At 34.9% G+C, this 16,929-nt stretch overlaps 1 protein-coding gene across 1 annotated transcript in view; it reads left to right on the top strand.

The window, feature by feature from the left end:
• Positions 1-718: 718 nt before the first annotated feature.
• Positions 719-16,929, top strand: part of LOC104461938 (neural cell adhesion molecule 2-like) — a gene marked incomplete at both ends in the record, with an annotated part of 20,502 nt that continues 4,291 nt past the window's right edge. Inside the window, 5 exons of the mRNA XM_010073692.1 lie at positions 719-793; positions 1,544-1,750; positions 4,097-4,240; positions 10,110-10,247; positions 14,808-14,925. Of these exons, the coding sequence (XP_010071994.1) occupies positions 719-793; positions 1,544-1,750; positions 4,097-4,240; positions 10,110-10,247; positions 14,808-14,925 (682 nt within the window). The remainder of the gene's footprint in view (positions 794-1,543; positions 1,751-4,096; positions 4,241-10,109; positions 10,248-14,807; positions 14,926-16,929) is intronic.

Consider the following 16,929-nt stretch of genomic DNA (forward strand, 5'->3'; position numbering starts at 1 on the left):
TGTGCCATGGAGCACCTCCTGTTGCTCTGGCGTTCTTGTTCCTTTGTCTTGTTCCAAGAGGTGCCACAAACTCCTCTAACTGGCTCAGCTCTGTCCTGCAGTGGGTTTGTTGTGGAACAAGCTGGAACTGGCTGTGTCTGTCACAGCAGAACCCCTGACCTCCCTTCCATGTAAGTCACCCCTGCAACCATCCCCGGCTACCAAAACCTTGCTATTTATACCTGATACACTTGAATACAAGAATATTGTGGGAGGCAGTGGGAGGCAAAAGCCTTGGTAAAGTCTCAAGGTTATGTGCCACCACTGTTCTTCTTTCACCCACAAAACTATTAATTTTATCATAGAAGGCAGTGGGGTTTGTTAGGCATGATTTACCCTTGGTCAGTCTATGCTGAGTGTTCCCAGTCACCTTGTTGTCACTGAGTTTTTGGGTTTGTGTTCGTGTGTATTTCTATCCCTTTTTCTTTTTTTTCTTTAGTTTTGTCCTCAGTTTTAGGATGTGAGGCTGTTATCCTTTGTGTAACATCTTTTCTTTATTCTGATTATTCTCTCCACCCCTGTATATACTCCAGGTCAAAAGATACAGCGCTTAGCTGAAAATTCTCATATTTGTTGAACATGTTATATAGTATGGAATGAGAAAAAACAAAACTGGAAAATATAAAATTTAAACTGATAAATGCGGAAATATATTCACAACCTACTTTATATTTTTCAGCTCTGCTTCAAGTTACAATTTCACTTAGCAAAGTTGAGCTCAGCGTGGGTGAATCCAAATTCTTCACATGCACAGGTATGTATTCATTCTAGTTGTAGGTATGTTTTTCTGTTAATTTTCAACATAATGTGAATCTGAATTAATTGATTCACAATATTAACTTAAATCAGCATATTTTTGTATATTCACATTGACTTGTGAAAATTGTGATTGGCTAATTATTTCAGACTCTGAATAACTCAGTTTGAATTGTCTATAGCAGTACAGGCAATTTATATTTATTAGGATGGTTCTTTACTTAAAATATTTTCACTTGTCTAAACCAAGGAGTTAAATGAGCTGCTAGGCTAAGTTTTAGGATCCTCTCCAACCTAATGAGACACCCAAAGAGTCTTTTCTGGTGAGGCAGATATCAGTCAGGAGGAGAAGGGTTTGTGTTTGCAGCTGCCTAATGTGGATTCTTGATGTTGCTGAGTTGCCATCTTCCATTGACAATGACAAATGGCCTGACTACACTGACAACCCAGCTTGACTGATGACTTGACTTGCTGATCCACTAACAACTGAACAACTTGTTTCTTTCCTTTCAGGCTTTATACCTTTCTGTGCTTATTTTTTTTTCCTCTAGAATCCTTGAGCTACTAGTTAACCTGTCTCAACAGTCATACATCTGCCTGCAGCTTTGGCTTGCTTATCTTTCTACAGACTTTCTCACAACTGTCATAATTTAGCAATTGAATAGACATTGTGCACTGAGTAGGCATTGCATTGCATAATGTCTACCTGCACTTCTAATATTGGATTCTTTTTTTGTTTTCTTTGTAGCCATTGGTGAGCCTGACAACATAGACTGGTATAATCCACAAGGAGAGAAGATTGTTTCTGGTCAAAGGGTGGTTGTTCAGAAAGAAGGTGTTCGATCACGTCTAACAATTTATAATGCAGACGTAGAAGATGCTGGTATATATCGGTGTCAAGCAACAGATGCTAAAGGACAAACTCAAGAAGCTACTGTTGTTTTGGAAATTTATCGTAAGTGAAATATTATCAATTAACAAATAAAAGACTGTGCTTTAAAATCCACTGCTATTCAGGAGGTAAATCCTATCAAAATATCTTCCGAGGCTCTGCACCTTATCTTCTAAAGAATTGCATCTCCTGCAGTTTAGTTAATATGTATTATGACAAAGACTTAAATAAAGTGGATTTCTACTTTCTTTTATTGTAGATCGCTTTTCCTTTTTATCTTAGAATGCCATCTTATGAGGGTGCACTGTATGCTCCTCATAGAGAAGAAGAAATATGAGGAAAAGGTTATGTCAACCTAATTCTTATTACAAATATGTCTACAACCTATTACAAATATATGCATAAATAAAAGAGCAGCAAGTGCCATATATGTCATCAAAAAAAAAAAGTAGAGTTTAAACTGAATTATTTTTGTGTCAGTCTTTTCCTGTTCTTGGCCTTATAATGGAATTTTGCCAAAAAGGGCTGAATCTTAACGTGATAAGCACCCAAAATGCATTTCAATAAAAACAACTAATTGAGGAGTATATCTGAAAAGTAAATACATTCTGCTGTGGTAGGAGATTCTTTGAGAGTTTTTTGGCTTTTTCAATTTACTTGAATAACTATACATTGTACTATATTCTTTAGATCAGTCAAAAATGCCTAAAAGCAATACATTAACCAAGTACACTGTAAAGATACAAGGCAAAGTCTTTGTTGGTGAAAAGGTGGGACATATGCAAGCATCCTTCCAGTTGAGTTATTCTCTAATTTCATTGGAGAATAGTTTTTTAATATTAATTAAAAAATTGTTTGTGGATGGACTGAGCACTAGGGAATTGCAATGTGACAGAAAATACCAAGTAGAACCATAAAACACTGCTTCTGAAAGGTACAGATAACTCAGATAACAAAAGACCTACAATTAAAAAATAATCAGTTGATAAAACAACCATTAAAATGGTGATAGCAGTTACAAGAGATTACATGATGGTTTGAAAGCTGGCAGTTCAAAGGATTTCAAGTTTTGTGGAATTCATTTGTATACTTAAAACTGCCACTCAGTTAGCAGACTGCTGAGCAAGGTTGAAATCTTTTGAAGTGTTTGCATGTGGTAATTTTAATAATTCTTAGGTTAGATAAACCCGAAGGTCTGCACAATAAATGTGAAGGTTTGTGGGAACTGACATGTAAAAGTTTCTTTATTCATATTTATAATATATTGTAAGGAAAAGGCAGGATACACTGTTCTCTTGGGGTGTGGTTCAGTACTCGCTGATGTCTGTGAGAGTTTTATTTTTGACTTACATATGGTCAAATACTTCAAACATTTCATACAAATGCTTTGTAAAAGTATACAACAGATGTATATAACAAAAGTGCGCTCCCTCTGCTGTGGGAACTGTGTGGGTTATTTGAGCCTGTACTTGTATCAAAACAAAAAGGGGAGGTAGAGTTGCACCTCTGACTTATGTTCTACAAAAATTCCTCTGAAATGTAATTGCTAGTCTTCAATCCTAGAGAACACAGGTCATTTTGTTTCTTCCGTGTGCAAGAAAATCTTCCATATTTTTTTTTTGTCAGGCAATTGATTTCTGCATTAGATCTTGTATGGGATCATGGATTAATGCCATATTGGACTTCTCACACTAAATTATAATAATCCTGAGTTTATTCAACCCACCAATAACATTAAATATCAAGTGTGGTTATTTGGGGTTGAAATAATTAAAAGCCTCTTCAGGCCTGAAAATATCTTGTTATTTCCTCAAAAAAAAGAGTTATAAATTCTTATCACTTGATAATATTAAGTTTTTCCATATAATTTCCCACTGTCTTTTAAGATTTTATAGTTTACTCAGCTGATGGTTTTCACAGTCACTGAGGCTCAAGTTCCACCTTTTTAATAAGACTTTTACAAATAATTTTGGTGGTTTTGATAGAAGTTTTGATGGAATAAAACCATGAGGTTTTAATTCAATAATAAGATCATGAGGAATAAAACATGCAAGAAGGTAAATAGACTATTAAGCTGAATACATAGACCTCTAAAAAATTTCAAAACAGTTTCAAGACAGGTCTCTGGACCACTGAAAACAATTAAAAATATATTCATAAAGCATGCTTAGTTTATAGAAATAAAACAGAGATTTTCATAATGTAAAATGATTGTAAAATAATTTCTACGGAGTGGAAGTCATGTGTCCAGGACCCTTTGAGTCTTATCTAGGAAAGCTATACTATGGAAACAATTCTGTATTATCACAATGAAAAGTTTTAATAGTCATCTTTATCTGATTTGGTGTCATATTTTAATGCTAAGTGAACTGGAAGATGCTTACTATATTCTGTTTTTTTCCTTTTCAGAAAAACTCACTTTCCGAGACATAATATCTCCACAAGAGTTCAGGCAGGGAGAAGATGCAGAAGTTGTTTGTCGTGTTAGTAGTTCACCTGCTCCCATTGTCAGCTGGTTGTATCGGAATGAGGAAGTCACAGCTATTGCTGACAGTTAGTATTTTGGTAACTCTTTAAGTTATACATTCTAATTAATATTAAAATTCTATTGTAAAAGAAGACTAATCACATTATAGTGAAGGATGGATTTTGATTAGCCCATCAGCTTAAGTAGAATTTAACCAGGTTCTGTGGTCTGTAGAGAATCTATATGCAATGGTTTCCTTCATGTATCATTTTTTTTCCAGATGGTAATTTTGTCTAGATGTAACATGAGGGTCCAAATGGCCAAAAGATTGCTGGGAGCTCCTTCGCAGGAACTCCTCCTGGATTGCTATGTATGTAGGAGTTAAACACATTTTAAAAACACATACAAATAAACTTGACTGTGGGCACAAAGCTATGACACTGAGCAAATACTGCATTGACTTCTGATCTACTTGCACTTTAGCTCAGTGGACAGGCTTTTTGCACTATTGTGAGAATCTATTTGAGTGTAACTTACCCTTTGAGTTACAAGCAACTGGGGATATAGGTGATCTGTTCAGGCTATATTCCCTAACAGCTAGACTGATAAAGTTAGCTGAAGATGAAGTTAGCTGAAGATGAATCTCACCTTCCCCACATACAAGTTCTAAGCCTGTACAGAGGCAATTAATTAGGTGTATCGAATTTGTGTGACTTACTTCCTCAAAAACTGTGAACCATTTTTTCAGTGCTGTCTCAATAGTGGTCTTTGCCTTTTTGGAAAACAAGACTTTCCACTTTTTCTGGAGATGGTATTAACATCATTGATGAACAAGCTTATTTTCTTCCCATCAGTCTTTATCTCTGCATGTACTAAAACTCAATGTTGTTGTATATGCACTTAAAATCCTTGTTCTTTAGAAATCAGGATTTTTATTTCACAATGAAAATGAAATGTTATCTTTGGTCACTTACGAAATCACATAAACTAATGTTGAACAGTTGCTGGGGAGAGTGAAAAAAAAAAGCTTGTTTGAAGTTTCCGGACTCAGTCTTAGACTCCAATCCATTGTAGAAAGAATGTTTTGATCAAACTTCTTTCTTATTTTGTATATCCTGTCCCTTCTGTCATTTAGACACAGAGACTAAGAAGAAATACCGAACTTCTACCTTTAGAAAAAGGAATTGAAATTTTGATATGTCTATAATTAAATAGTGAATGTAGGTGAAATGTAGAAGATTTTGAAAAATACGAACTCTCTAAACAAAATAATATTTGGCAATTTAGCAAAAAGTCTTTTTCAAGGATACAGCTCAGAGCTTGAAAAGGTGAAAGTGCCTCAAAGATCTGTCTCAAAATTTTTTATTATTGCCATTTTATTTGCTTCTCCAATCAATTTGGCTGCTGTAGAGTTAGCAAAATAAATAAAGCAATGTTTTTCTTTTTTAAAATAATGGAATCTGAAGATTCTAAGTTTCTAAATTTTGTTGTGTAAATTTTTCTTTTTAACAGTTTTCTTTCACAATGCTTTCAATGTGAAAAAGTAGAATGATAGAAACCCATTTTAATTTCTATAATAAATATCAGAATATTTTCCTTATGTTCTGATCTAGAGTAGTATCCAAATAAGATTCCAGTCATGCTTGGGAGGAAGTGATGTTTTAAATCATGTAAAAATAGGACATTGTGAACTTTGTGAGTTTTGGCAATGTCTATATGGGTTTATAATGCAATTGGAAAAAGTATACCTGAAGTTGTACATTTGAGAAATCTTTTTTAATGCCTTGTGCAATAAAAAGATTCCATTTCATATTACATTTCTAGCCTCAAAATCTCCAGTGAAGAAACAGCACCTGTAACCTATTCACATGATTTTAAATTAAATAATGTGCCTGCCATAGATGTCTGTCATATTCTAAATGGTGCCTATTAAAAAAGAAGCAACTACTTATTCTTGTTGAGCTTTCATTCATAGTAAGGTAAAATACTTAATAAGTTCATATTCAAACTGAGTTGTACATTGCAGTTTATTTGTGGGGCATGAGAAAGCAGCATCTAAGAAGACACGAGATAATGTCATTTCTTTAATTTCATGGCTTTTCAGTTATATTTTTGAACGTTCTTCTGTTCTATATGTTACAACTAGTAGGATTTTTTGCAGCACACACTTTAGACTATTTCAGTTTTGCAAATTCTTGACACTTACTAGTATCTGTATTTGTGTGTTCCATTTGAACAGAATACTGATTTCTTCTCCAAGAAGGCCTGTGCACAAAAGCAGAAGTGAAAATTTAAAGATTTTTGCTGTGTAGTAGGCCTATAGCTGAAATAGCTGTAGGTGAAATAGCTTCTCACCATTCTGAATTAGTTTCTGTATATTCCAAATACCTTACCTGCTCCATTGCTAGATCATTCTAAGATTTATAGTCTCTTTTGAGATCTGCAAACAAAGAAGTGAGTAAGAAACTGTGTGAGTGCCTGTGCATCATTCTTTGGTAAAAGAAGAAAAAAACCCAACAACCAAACCCCCAAAACTAGGTGAACAATGACGTCCAAAAGTCTTTCTGTATGCTTAAGGTTTGAAGAGCAATACATAAAGCATAATTTTCTGGGAATGTTGTAAGGACTTCTTTATTGTTATCAAGAGCTGAATTGTAATGACTCGTAATTCCGTTGTATGGGAGTCAGGGACATTTTGCTAGCTATAAAAGTGAATGGGATTGTTTTCATTGATCAGATCTTATCTGTAGTCATAAGTGACTTGCTCTGTTTTTTGCATAATTCTGGAGCTTCAAAGGACATTAAGTACAAGTCATTCTACAGTGCTTGAAGGAAACAGAATTTTTATGTACAGATATTTGTATATTAGTTTATAGAGTTAACCTTAGAAGAAGATTACTTGCCTCTTTTAGTGCAACTATACTACATATATATTACCCACTATCTGTATAAATATGCATGTTTTATTCTGACACTGCTCAAATCTTTAAAGTATGCCAGATTTCTGCTATCAGATTAGCAATTTTCAAACATACATAGTATATGTGATATGTAGCTATAACACGTAGAAAATTATATAATGTATATGACTGGATAGGAAAGTATCAGGGACTGCTGCATCCTTCATATTTCCTTTATGCTTTGATATATCTTATACTTTTACATTCTCAATTATGTAATTCTATTAGGGTTCATTTTGTCCGTCCCCCCCCAGGTATTTTTAGTATGTAAGATGATTCTCTTCAAGACCACAATTTATATATGATAAAAGGTTCTGGAAAACTCTTTTAATTTAATTTTTGAAAATCCATATAGTTACAATTCTAGGGAAGTGCATGTTCTCTTATGATTCGTGTGGTCCATAAAAAAGCATTCTCACCTATTCTGAAGGACTAGATAAGACAGACTTCAAATGAGCCAGACAAACCCTCTAGATCATATCGGGTAGGCTATGGCAAGACAGTTCTGCCCCTTCCTCAGTGTAGCGTAGTCTGAGAACTAGGTTTCCCACTTCAAGTCAACAATTTGCCCATTTCTAATTACAGTAGTGGAAAAAGTGTTGCCATTGCTTTGCAGAGCCAATTTAGACCTGTTAAATACAGTTATATAAACTGATGTGCAAAGGTGAGTGTTAGCTTTAGATGTTTCTCCTCTGTTATACCTAGTTTACTTATGAGAATATCTCCTGCTATATCCATTATATTATCCTTCAATGGAATTGAAAAGATATCCATCCAACACCTACAGTTTTTGTTTCATGTTACTAAATGAACCCTAATTTTTCTGAATTTTAAAGAAATAAAGGTGATCTCCATTCTTCTTGTTCATCTCACACATTTAATATTTATGTTAGCATTAATGTTCAAGCATGACTTCAATAAACTAGACACAATTAGCGTAAATGTGTTGAGGCCATTAATGTCCTGTAAACCTCTATCTGGTGAAACATAATTAAATGTTCTTTTTACATTCCTCTCTTCATTTACTGATAGAGTTCTTGGTAATGGAAACAGAACCCACATGGCATAAAAAGCTGTTTTGTAAATATGTATGCACATATGTTCTATGAATACACACTCTTATCTGGATAATTACATAAAAGCTTCTCTACCAAGTGCTGTTTATCACTGTTTCAGAATATCAGTGTTGTGTTGTGGGAAATTTCGCATGCTTTAAAAATCTAGCAGAATCAAAAAGGAAAGCAAGTTAAAAATGACTCTTGATTGCTAGTTAAAACTGAAAGCTAGTAAATCTCATCATCCTCTAATACTGAAAAGATGATACTGATTCCAGTAGAATAAGGAAGACAGCTGAATAACAAGTATGCAGGTTCTTCAAAAGCCACATACAGTGACCTGCAGGAAGTAGTTCTCAAAAAAGTCCATTAATATTGACTAGTTACAGTGGGTTGACCTTGGCCAGCTTCCAGGTGCCCACCCAGCCACTCTCTCACTTCCCCTCCTCAACAGGACACGGGCAAAAAGTAAGATGGAAAAGCTCATGGGTCAAGATGAACACAGGGCGATCACTCGGCAATTACCAGAAGAGACAAAATGGCTCTACACTGAGAAAAATTAACTGAATTTATTGCCAGTTAAACAGAACTGGATGGTGAAAAACAAAGACAAAGCTAAAGCAAAACCTCCCTCTCCTTTTTTCCCAGGTTCAACTTCTCTCTTTCATTGCCAACTCCTCTACCTCCCACTCTCCACAAACAGTGCAGGGGGATGGGAAATGGGGGCTGTGGTCAGTCGACAGCAGCCCCAGCGTTGGTCCTTCCCATGGGCTGCAGTTGTTCAGAATAAGCTTGCTCCAGCATAGCATCTTCTGTGGGCTTGCTGCAATCTGGACATCTGCTCCACCATGCTCTCTCCCACAGCTGCAGAGGATCCCTGCTCCAGTGCCTGGAGCAGCTCTGCACCTTCTGCCTTTGCTCCCCTTGATGCTTGCAGGACTGTTTCTCACACTTTTCTCCTCACTGCCGGGCAGCGTTTTTCCCTTCCTGGCACAGGCTCTCCCCGAGGTGGCGCCATGGTGTCTGTGGGGCTCAGCCGTGCCCTGCGGTGGGTGGGTTGGAGCCGGCTGGAACCGGCTGTGTCCGGCACGGGGCAGCCCCGGCTGCTCCTCACAGGGGCCGCCCTGCAGCCCCCTGTTGCCAACATCTTGCCATGAAAACCCAATACATTAGTTCAGACAGAAAGGAGAGAAAAATCAAATTCAGATGCAGTTTACTCTTGCGGATTGTGATTTTGCTGATGCATATGCAGGAAAGTGCATGCACACTTGATCAGAATCTGATCTTTCCAATTAATTTAAGCTACTCAAAAAGTCTGCTGAATTTCAGTTTATGCTGGACTATGCAGAAGGTGGAGTGGTTTGTTAGATTATGTCTTTGTATCTATTTCCATGAAGTGTTAGACTATGCTGAGGTACATAATTGACTGAGTAATAGTGAATGAGCAAAGGAACAGGAGGAGTGAAGGAGAGCAAATGAGCTGAGAAATTGTTAAGCATAGTGCCATAAAATGGGCACAAAGACAGCTGGTTAATCTAGACAGAGTGAGAAGAAGCATTTTCTTACTTTTTTGTTATAAATTGCTTGATTTACCTTTTTTCCATCTCTTTAATCTTTTTATATTGTAGGTAGGTGTTAATGAATATTCCACTCATTTTGTAATAATTTATAAGTGTAACTTACATTTGATGACTCCTCAGAGTAAGTAGGAAGTTATGGATTGAAAATCAATAATTTAATTTTAGGAAATGGCGATGTATTTTGGAGTGGGAAAAAAAACACATTTCTTGGCTGACATTTTACTTTTAAATTGACAAATGTTTTGTCAATGAGCATTCTTATCGTACAGAGAAAGTACATAAATATTACTGATTAAAGTTAGTATTCCTCGTGTTGTCTTGATTTACCAACACCACTTAATCTCTTACTTGCCATTCTAGATCGGTTTGCAGTATTAGCAAACAATAATCTCCAAATTCTTAACATCAATAAAAGTGATGAAGGAGTATACAGATGTGAAGGAAGAGTGGAAGCCAGAGGAGAAATTGATTTTCGGGACATAATTGTTATTGTGAACGGTAAGGAGTAAAAGTTATTGAATTGACTTCTTGCTTTACTTGATTATCATAGCTTATTTTAAAATATATCAGCTTCTAAAAAATCCTGTTTAAACTGGTTAATATAGTTGTCATGTCTGTTTTGTATTGTTTTCCTATAAATGTAATTGTTTAATAATTTTTTAAAAATCTACTGTACTATGTAAGTAGAACTCATTGCATTTCATAATATTAGTGTATAAAATATGTAAAAAGCTGTATTATTGTTTTTAATCATTCACAGAACATTAACGATCACTGCAAGATTTCAGTTTCAGTTTATAATATGTAGTAGTTCAGTCTACCCTGTATTTTTCAGTATTTTTTCATTTACTGTTTAAAAAAACACACTTGATTTTTCCATTATTCACCTTCATTGCATTGAACATATTTTATTAACTGTCCCAAAAGTCACAGATACATTTTATTAAGATTAGACGTATTACTTATAGATTTTTAACATTTTTTTTAGCAGTAGTGAAATATATAACACGTTGTCTGAAAAGTGGCATTATACATTTTCTCAGTTAGTAGTAAACCTCTAAGAAGGAATATGAATGGATTAAGACAAGGTGGAGCATTTAGCTCAACCTCTCTCTTAATTTCAGGGTTAACCTGTTGAAAAATAAATATCTCCTTATATATTTTCCAGAAAGGACACAGTTCATAACAGGTATTTTCTATCTATATATTCTGTTTAATGTCAGTTTTTTCAGTGAAACTACTGCCATCATGCCTATTAGGTTCTGAGTTTTAAATGCTTTGTCTTTGACTGGTCCTTCTTGGCAAACCCGTTTACAGAAGTCAGTATGTAAATTGAATTCTCGTTAATTTCAGGATAAAGAGCAGCTTCTGGCACAAGTATTATTCAATCCACATAGTCAAGCAGCAGTCTTTGAAGCAGAATTATTTAGATTATTGTAGACAGTATACAGACAGTGAAAAGCAAGTGGTGATCATCCTACATACTGTGATAGAATATAATGGTACATGTGCTACACACTGTGAAGTCCACCCCAACAAATTGCTTTCCTCTCTGTGCATTGTGGTGCTACCATACCTTGACTCCTGGTTACGTACAGTTCCAGTAGGGCATCTAATAGAATTTAAATTTCTGATGAGATTTTCTTCTACTGCTGTTTATGTACATGGATATGAATCTACATTCTGAACACCTTCCACTTCTATCTGATATTTAAATGTGGTTGAGCTGAGAGAGAGCCTGTATTTAACCTAAAGCATCAGTTTGCAAACTATAGTCTGACTTCACATCTTTTTTTTTTTTTTTTTTTTTGTGAATTATATCCGCAAATTTGATTCTTCATATAATATTTATGACTCTAGACAAGGAAGCTAGCACTTACCTCTAGACTTCATTTCATAGTGTTGGGAGGAGAGGGGTTTGCCAGCTGAGCAATTATGACATGGTTACTTTTGTAGAGTGGTATCAATTAAGAGCTACTTCCTACTTAATTTATAGGAATAAATAGGTTTTCCTACGTAAAGCTGAATGTATTAAACATGGTCCAAAATGCCTTTTCAAGTATTATTAAAAATCAGAAGAAAGAAAAGTTGTATTGGGTTGCGTCAACAAGGATATCACCAATAGAGATAAAGATGTCATTATCCCACTCTACTCAGTGTTTGTCAGGCCAGACATGGAATACTGTGTTCAGTTTTGGTCCCCATTGTACAAAAAAGATGTGGACAGGCTGGAAAGGGACCAGAGAAGGCCCACAAAGGTGATCAAAGTACTGGGAAGGCTGCCATATAAGGAAAGGCTGAGAGAAATGGGTTTGTTCAGCTTTGAGAAAAGAAGGCTTAGGGGAGAACTTATCACCATGTTCCGGTGATTTGAAGGGTGGCTATGAAGAAGATGGAAGCTCCCTTTCTACATGCAGTCAGATGGAAAATATGAGGGGTAGTGGGTACAAATTACTCCTGGGAAGATTACAATTAGACACAAGAGGAAAAATTTTCACAATTGGAACAATCAACCATTGGAATCATCTCCCCAGGGAAGTGGTGGATTCCCCAACACTGGACACTTTTAAGATTTGGCTGGACAGGGTGTGGAGCCGTCTTGTCTAGACCATTCTTTTTCCAAGAAAGGTTGAACCAGATGATCCTTGAGGTCCCTTCCAACCTGGTATTCTATGATTCTAAATAGGAATACTTTAGGAGAGCTGACACAGCACATAACCCATAAGTTTACATTTTAAAAATTTTAAGTTTTTGTGAGAGTCTGTAGGGAGAGGCAAATGTAGAGAATTAGATTAATAATTAAAACAATAATATTAGTCCTTGCTTTCACATGTGTATTTAGGATTTACAGTGCAAATACACTTTCAGGAGGAATATAGGGGCTGATATTTTTCTAGCTTTGCTGATTTATTTGTAGAGTAGCAGAATTCTCCATGTATGGTGTTTCTCTACTGCAAACAGTAGAGAAGTGCAAACATATGAGTATGTTGCTTTTCTAAATAAATGTCCTATTGATTATATAGCAAGTGTTGATATTGTTTCTATTTCTGCAAATATCATTTGGACATCACTCAAGAAAATACTAAGCTGTGGTAGAACTGTGTGAAATCTCAGATTCCCTTTTGCAAGAATAATGATGAAGATTTAATTACAAAAGAAACTATTAGCTATCCTTTTACACATTGCCCTCTAGTCAGAGTATTATCTGTGGAGCAGGTGACCCATACATACTCTGATTCAGGGCAAAGATTTGAACTAAGATCACCTCCTCTGTGAACAAGAACTTTATTTGGTACTGTTTCTCTGCATCTCTGTCCAGCTAAAAAGGGGAGACAGAGAAAGTGGAAAAACTCTGTGAGAGGTTGAGATACGCTCGCCCCTCCCCGCCCCCCCTCCACTCCTCACCCCCGCAAAGGGATTATTAGATCTATTTCTTTAAGTTTCCTTTGCTGTCTGGGAAGTTCCATAAATTGGATAGACTGCCTGACCTAACTGACATGAAAAAGAATAGCTTTCACTTAAATGTGACTAGATTTTACAATTTTGCTCTAAGTTTGAAGTGTGAGAGACTTGCTAGTATAGCTTAATTTGTTTTTTCCTCTTTTAGGTTCACGCTTTAGTTCCATCCTACTTACATGCAAGAACAGAACCAAAGATAAACGGAAAGAATGGGGAGAAAAATGTAATTTGACTTTTGAAAAGAAAAATAATATTTAATTTCATTGTCACTGCAGTATCTCTTTGAAGATTGAAGCCCTTAACTAATATGCTGAACTGAGTCATAGTCCTGTAGTTCTTACTTCTGAGCAATGAGGAACCTGCTACTTCTGGCAAATAAATGTTTCATCCCCTCGTGTTATTGAATATATTTTCAGGTCTAGACATTAGAATGCACTGCAAAATGGCTAAAATGTATATAAGGTTTTCTAAGTGACATTTTTTCATTGAAGATGTTGGTTTTGTATGCTGAGTAATGGCCCATGCAATTTCAGATAGGAAAGAAGTGATCCGTGAAGCACTTAAATTTCAGCACACCATTAAAAAGTGTGAAACGTGCATAACAGCATTTATTTACTGATCATTGATAATAATAGTACATTATTTTTTAATAATTTGATATATTTAAGGTTAAGGAACTGGAAAGGTTTCTGAAGCAAAATACTAAAGCTAGAATATTTGGTGCAAAGCAGCAGAAGTTGATTCTCAACAGTTTGTGAGAAAAACCTGCGGGGGTTCAAGGGGAAGCCAAAAGCAAATTCATTGGGGTTGCCTGTTTCTCCTTCTTTTCTCTAGTGAAAGTTAAAGCTAAAAAGGATAACTCTAAGTCACTCTGATGACAAGATGTTCTTGCTAGAAGAGACCTATATTTTATGAAGCTCTAATCTTCTTTTCCCTTTCCTCTCGCTTTCCCTGACATTCCTTCTTTTCCGTATATCCTCTTCCTTCCAGTCTGCTGGGATTGTTTTTATTTGTTTATTTGCTTGACAGTTAATGGAAACAGATTTAGGACAGCTGTCTAAAATTACCATTTGAGCAGAGATATTAAATATCAGCCTGTGACTTGCTCTGTCTTAAATATTATTGCTATAACTATATATTACTATATTAATTATTATATTAACATATATTCTGTGGGCTTGAGGTTCTCTGTGAAACTCTTACAATTTTAGTAGTAATTTAATCCCATCAAGAACAGACAAAATTCATCACTCTCAGAACATAATTTGAATTATTGGATATACAATTTCCAAAAACAGATTGTATCCATTGGGTTCTGTCACATTTCAGAAATTGAAGAACTGCTGAAAAAGACTTAAAAAATTTATTCTCATGCAAAAAGAAAAAAAAGGTTATAAATGTCCTGATAGTATTAAAAATCCTGTGTTTAAGAAAAGTAAAGAAATAGTAATAACAGTGATTCATACTGTGACTTGATCTCTGAGTGTAACCGTAAATTCTAAAATTAGCAAAGGATCCTATCCTGTGGTTTAAATTTCCCTGGAAACACATAAAATCATTTATTTTTCCACTAATAGGACATAATGTTTTATTTTTCAGTTCCTCCTGCAATTATTGTGCTACAGAAATTATTTAATGCCACTGCAGATCGAGGAGAGGCAGTCACTTTGTACTGCAGAGCCGCTGGATCACCTCCACCTGAAATCAGTTGGTATAGGTAAGTTCAGTTGAGGTCTGCACATCAGACCACATTGCTTCAATGTGTCATGATTTTCTATCACAGTCAATTAGACTGTGCAACCTCGATTTCTTTACTGAATTCTTTTAAGAGAATTTGCTGTCCATTTCTGTTCTAGCTTCTAAAGCTAAGATCAGCTTTAATAAGTGAATGAACTCACACCAATTCAGTTGTGCTCAGGTTGCCATCAAGTGAGATAAAAGTAAGAAGAAAATAAAATACTATATTGACATGATTTCTTCGTATTTGGAGGGAAATAAATAAAGCTGAAGCAAAGAGTCCATGTCTCAAAAACAGTACAAGCAAAAATCTAACAACAGTTTTTGCACATGAATGCATCAGGTATAAACATATGCAGTTATGCAAGAAATAAATATCCAACACAGATCAGCAATATTGATAACAAAGATAAAATGTTCCTCATCTGTAAAAATAGATTCTAACCTTAACTCTCCATTTCAATGAGATTCAGAAGGACGTATGGCTTTAGACACCATTAGGATATGGGAATATTTAACTGAATAAGTTTCAAGTGTATTTTATGTAATTTTTAAAATGTAATATCTTTTGAAAATGGAACTGCTTTTAAAGTTTGTGTGTATTTTTTTTTTTTTATTATATCAATTACGTTAACATAGTGTAGCCATGTCGTTTTGGAACACTTGCCATATTACATTTATAAAAAATTAAAAATCCATACAGTGTATATTCTTTCAATTTTAACACAGATATGCATCAGTCCTGGGATAAAAGATATTTCAGACTCTTCGTAACAGTGCACATTTCTATTTTAGACCAGAATAATTTGCATCTACAAATATTATTTAAGGTGAATTAAAAGGTCACTGCATTTTCAAAATGGACGTAGAAGGGATTTCCATCAATTCTTAATCTCCTTTGGAATATTTGAACAATGTTAGATTAATTTTAAATGTTAGTTTCCTTTGACTGACACCTTTATCTTAATATACCATCAGTCAAACGTGGATTTAAATTTTTCTCTTGTGCAATTTGAATCTCAGGAGATGAAAATAAATAGAATGCAAATTTAATTCCTTAATGTGGCTCAGAATTCAAAATTTAGTGAATAGGAGGAAAAAGAAGAACAAAATATGCAGAGCCCAAATTAAAGAACTGATACTGAATTCACACTAAGATTGAATATTCTGATGATTTAATGTATTTGAAGTAATTTTTTACAATGTATGCCTTATCTGGTCAAAATTCTTGAGTTGTCTGAAATATGGTATCCTAAATGGCCTTGTTGTAAGACAACCAACATTAATGTTTTATATTATTAAGAATGTATAAATTTCCACGGTTTGTAGATATCTCTGTTTACAGTTGTCTTTTTTTTCAATATTTTATAAGTATTAAAGTGCATACACAGGCTAAGTGTCTTGGAGAGGCACTTATCTCTATGTCCACTGATCAGAGCCTACTGAAAGGTTTTCCTTTGGTTTGCCAGCCCCGAGGCAACTGACTTTTTTAAACCATTAATTAAATAACTTTTGTAAAGATTTTACAAAAGCTTCACAGGCTTGTGTAGAGGATACTGGATCTTAAATGAGGAAGCTTGTGTTCTGTTCCTATTTCAGGAACTATCATAGTGAGGAATATTGGCTTATGTGCCTCCCTTCCCTGTTTTTTCTTTTGTCGTGTTTTTTGGTTTCGTTTTTTTTTTTTTTCCCTTTCATTCACTTTTTCTTTTGTCTTATTAGGTTATAAATTCTTGGCAGTAGAAAATACTCTTGCTTTTTTATTTGCTGACAGTGAGAGGTTGTGAAGTGGTAGATGGAAAAGTCCCCTGTTCTCTATGACAGGATATTATTATTCATATTGAAGCAGGGAAAAAAGATGGGAGGAGCTAAATTATTTGTTCTGGGGAAAGCAAACTTGATTATTTGATGGGATAGTATATGATATGATAACATATTGCATTATATCACATATCATATTATACTATATCTTATATTTTATTTT

The sequence above is a fragment of the Pterocles gutturalis genome, unplaced genomic scaffold (genome assembly GCF_000699245.1).
Source record: "Pterocles gutturalis isolate BGI_N339 unplaced genomic scaffold, ASM69924v1 scaffold32102, whole genome shotgun sequence".
In the NCBI taxonomy this organism is placed as follows: domain Eukaryota; kingdom Metazoa; phylum Chordata; class Aves; order Pterocliformes; family Pteroclidae; genus Pterocles; species Pterocles gutturalis.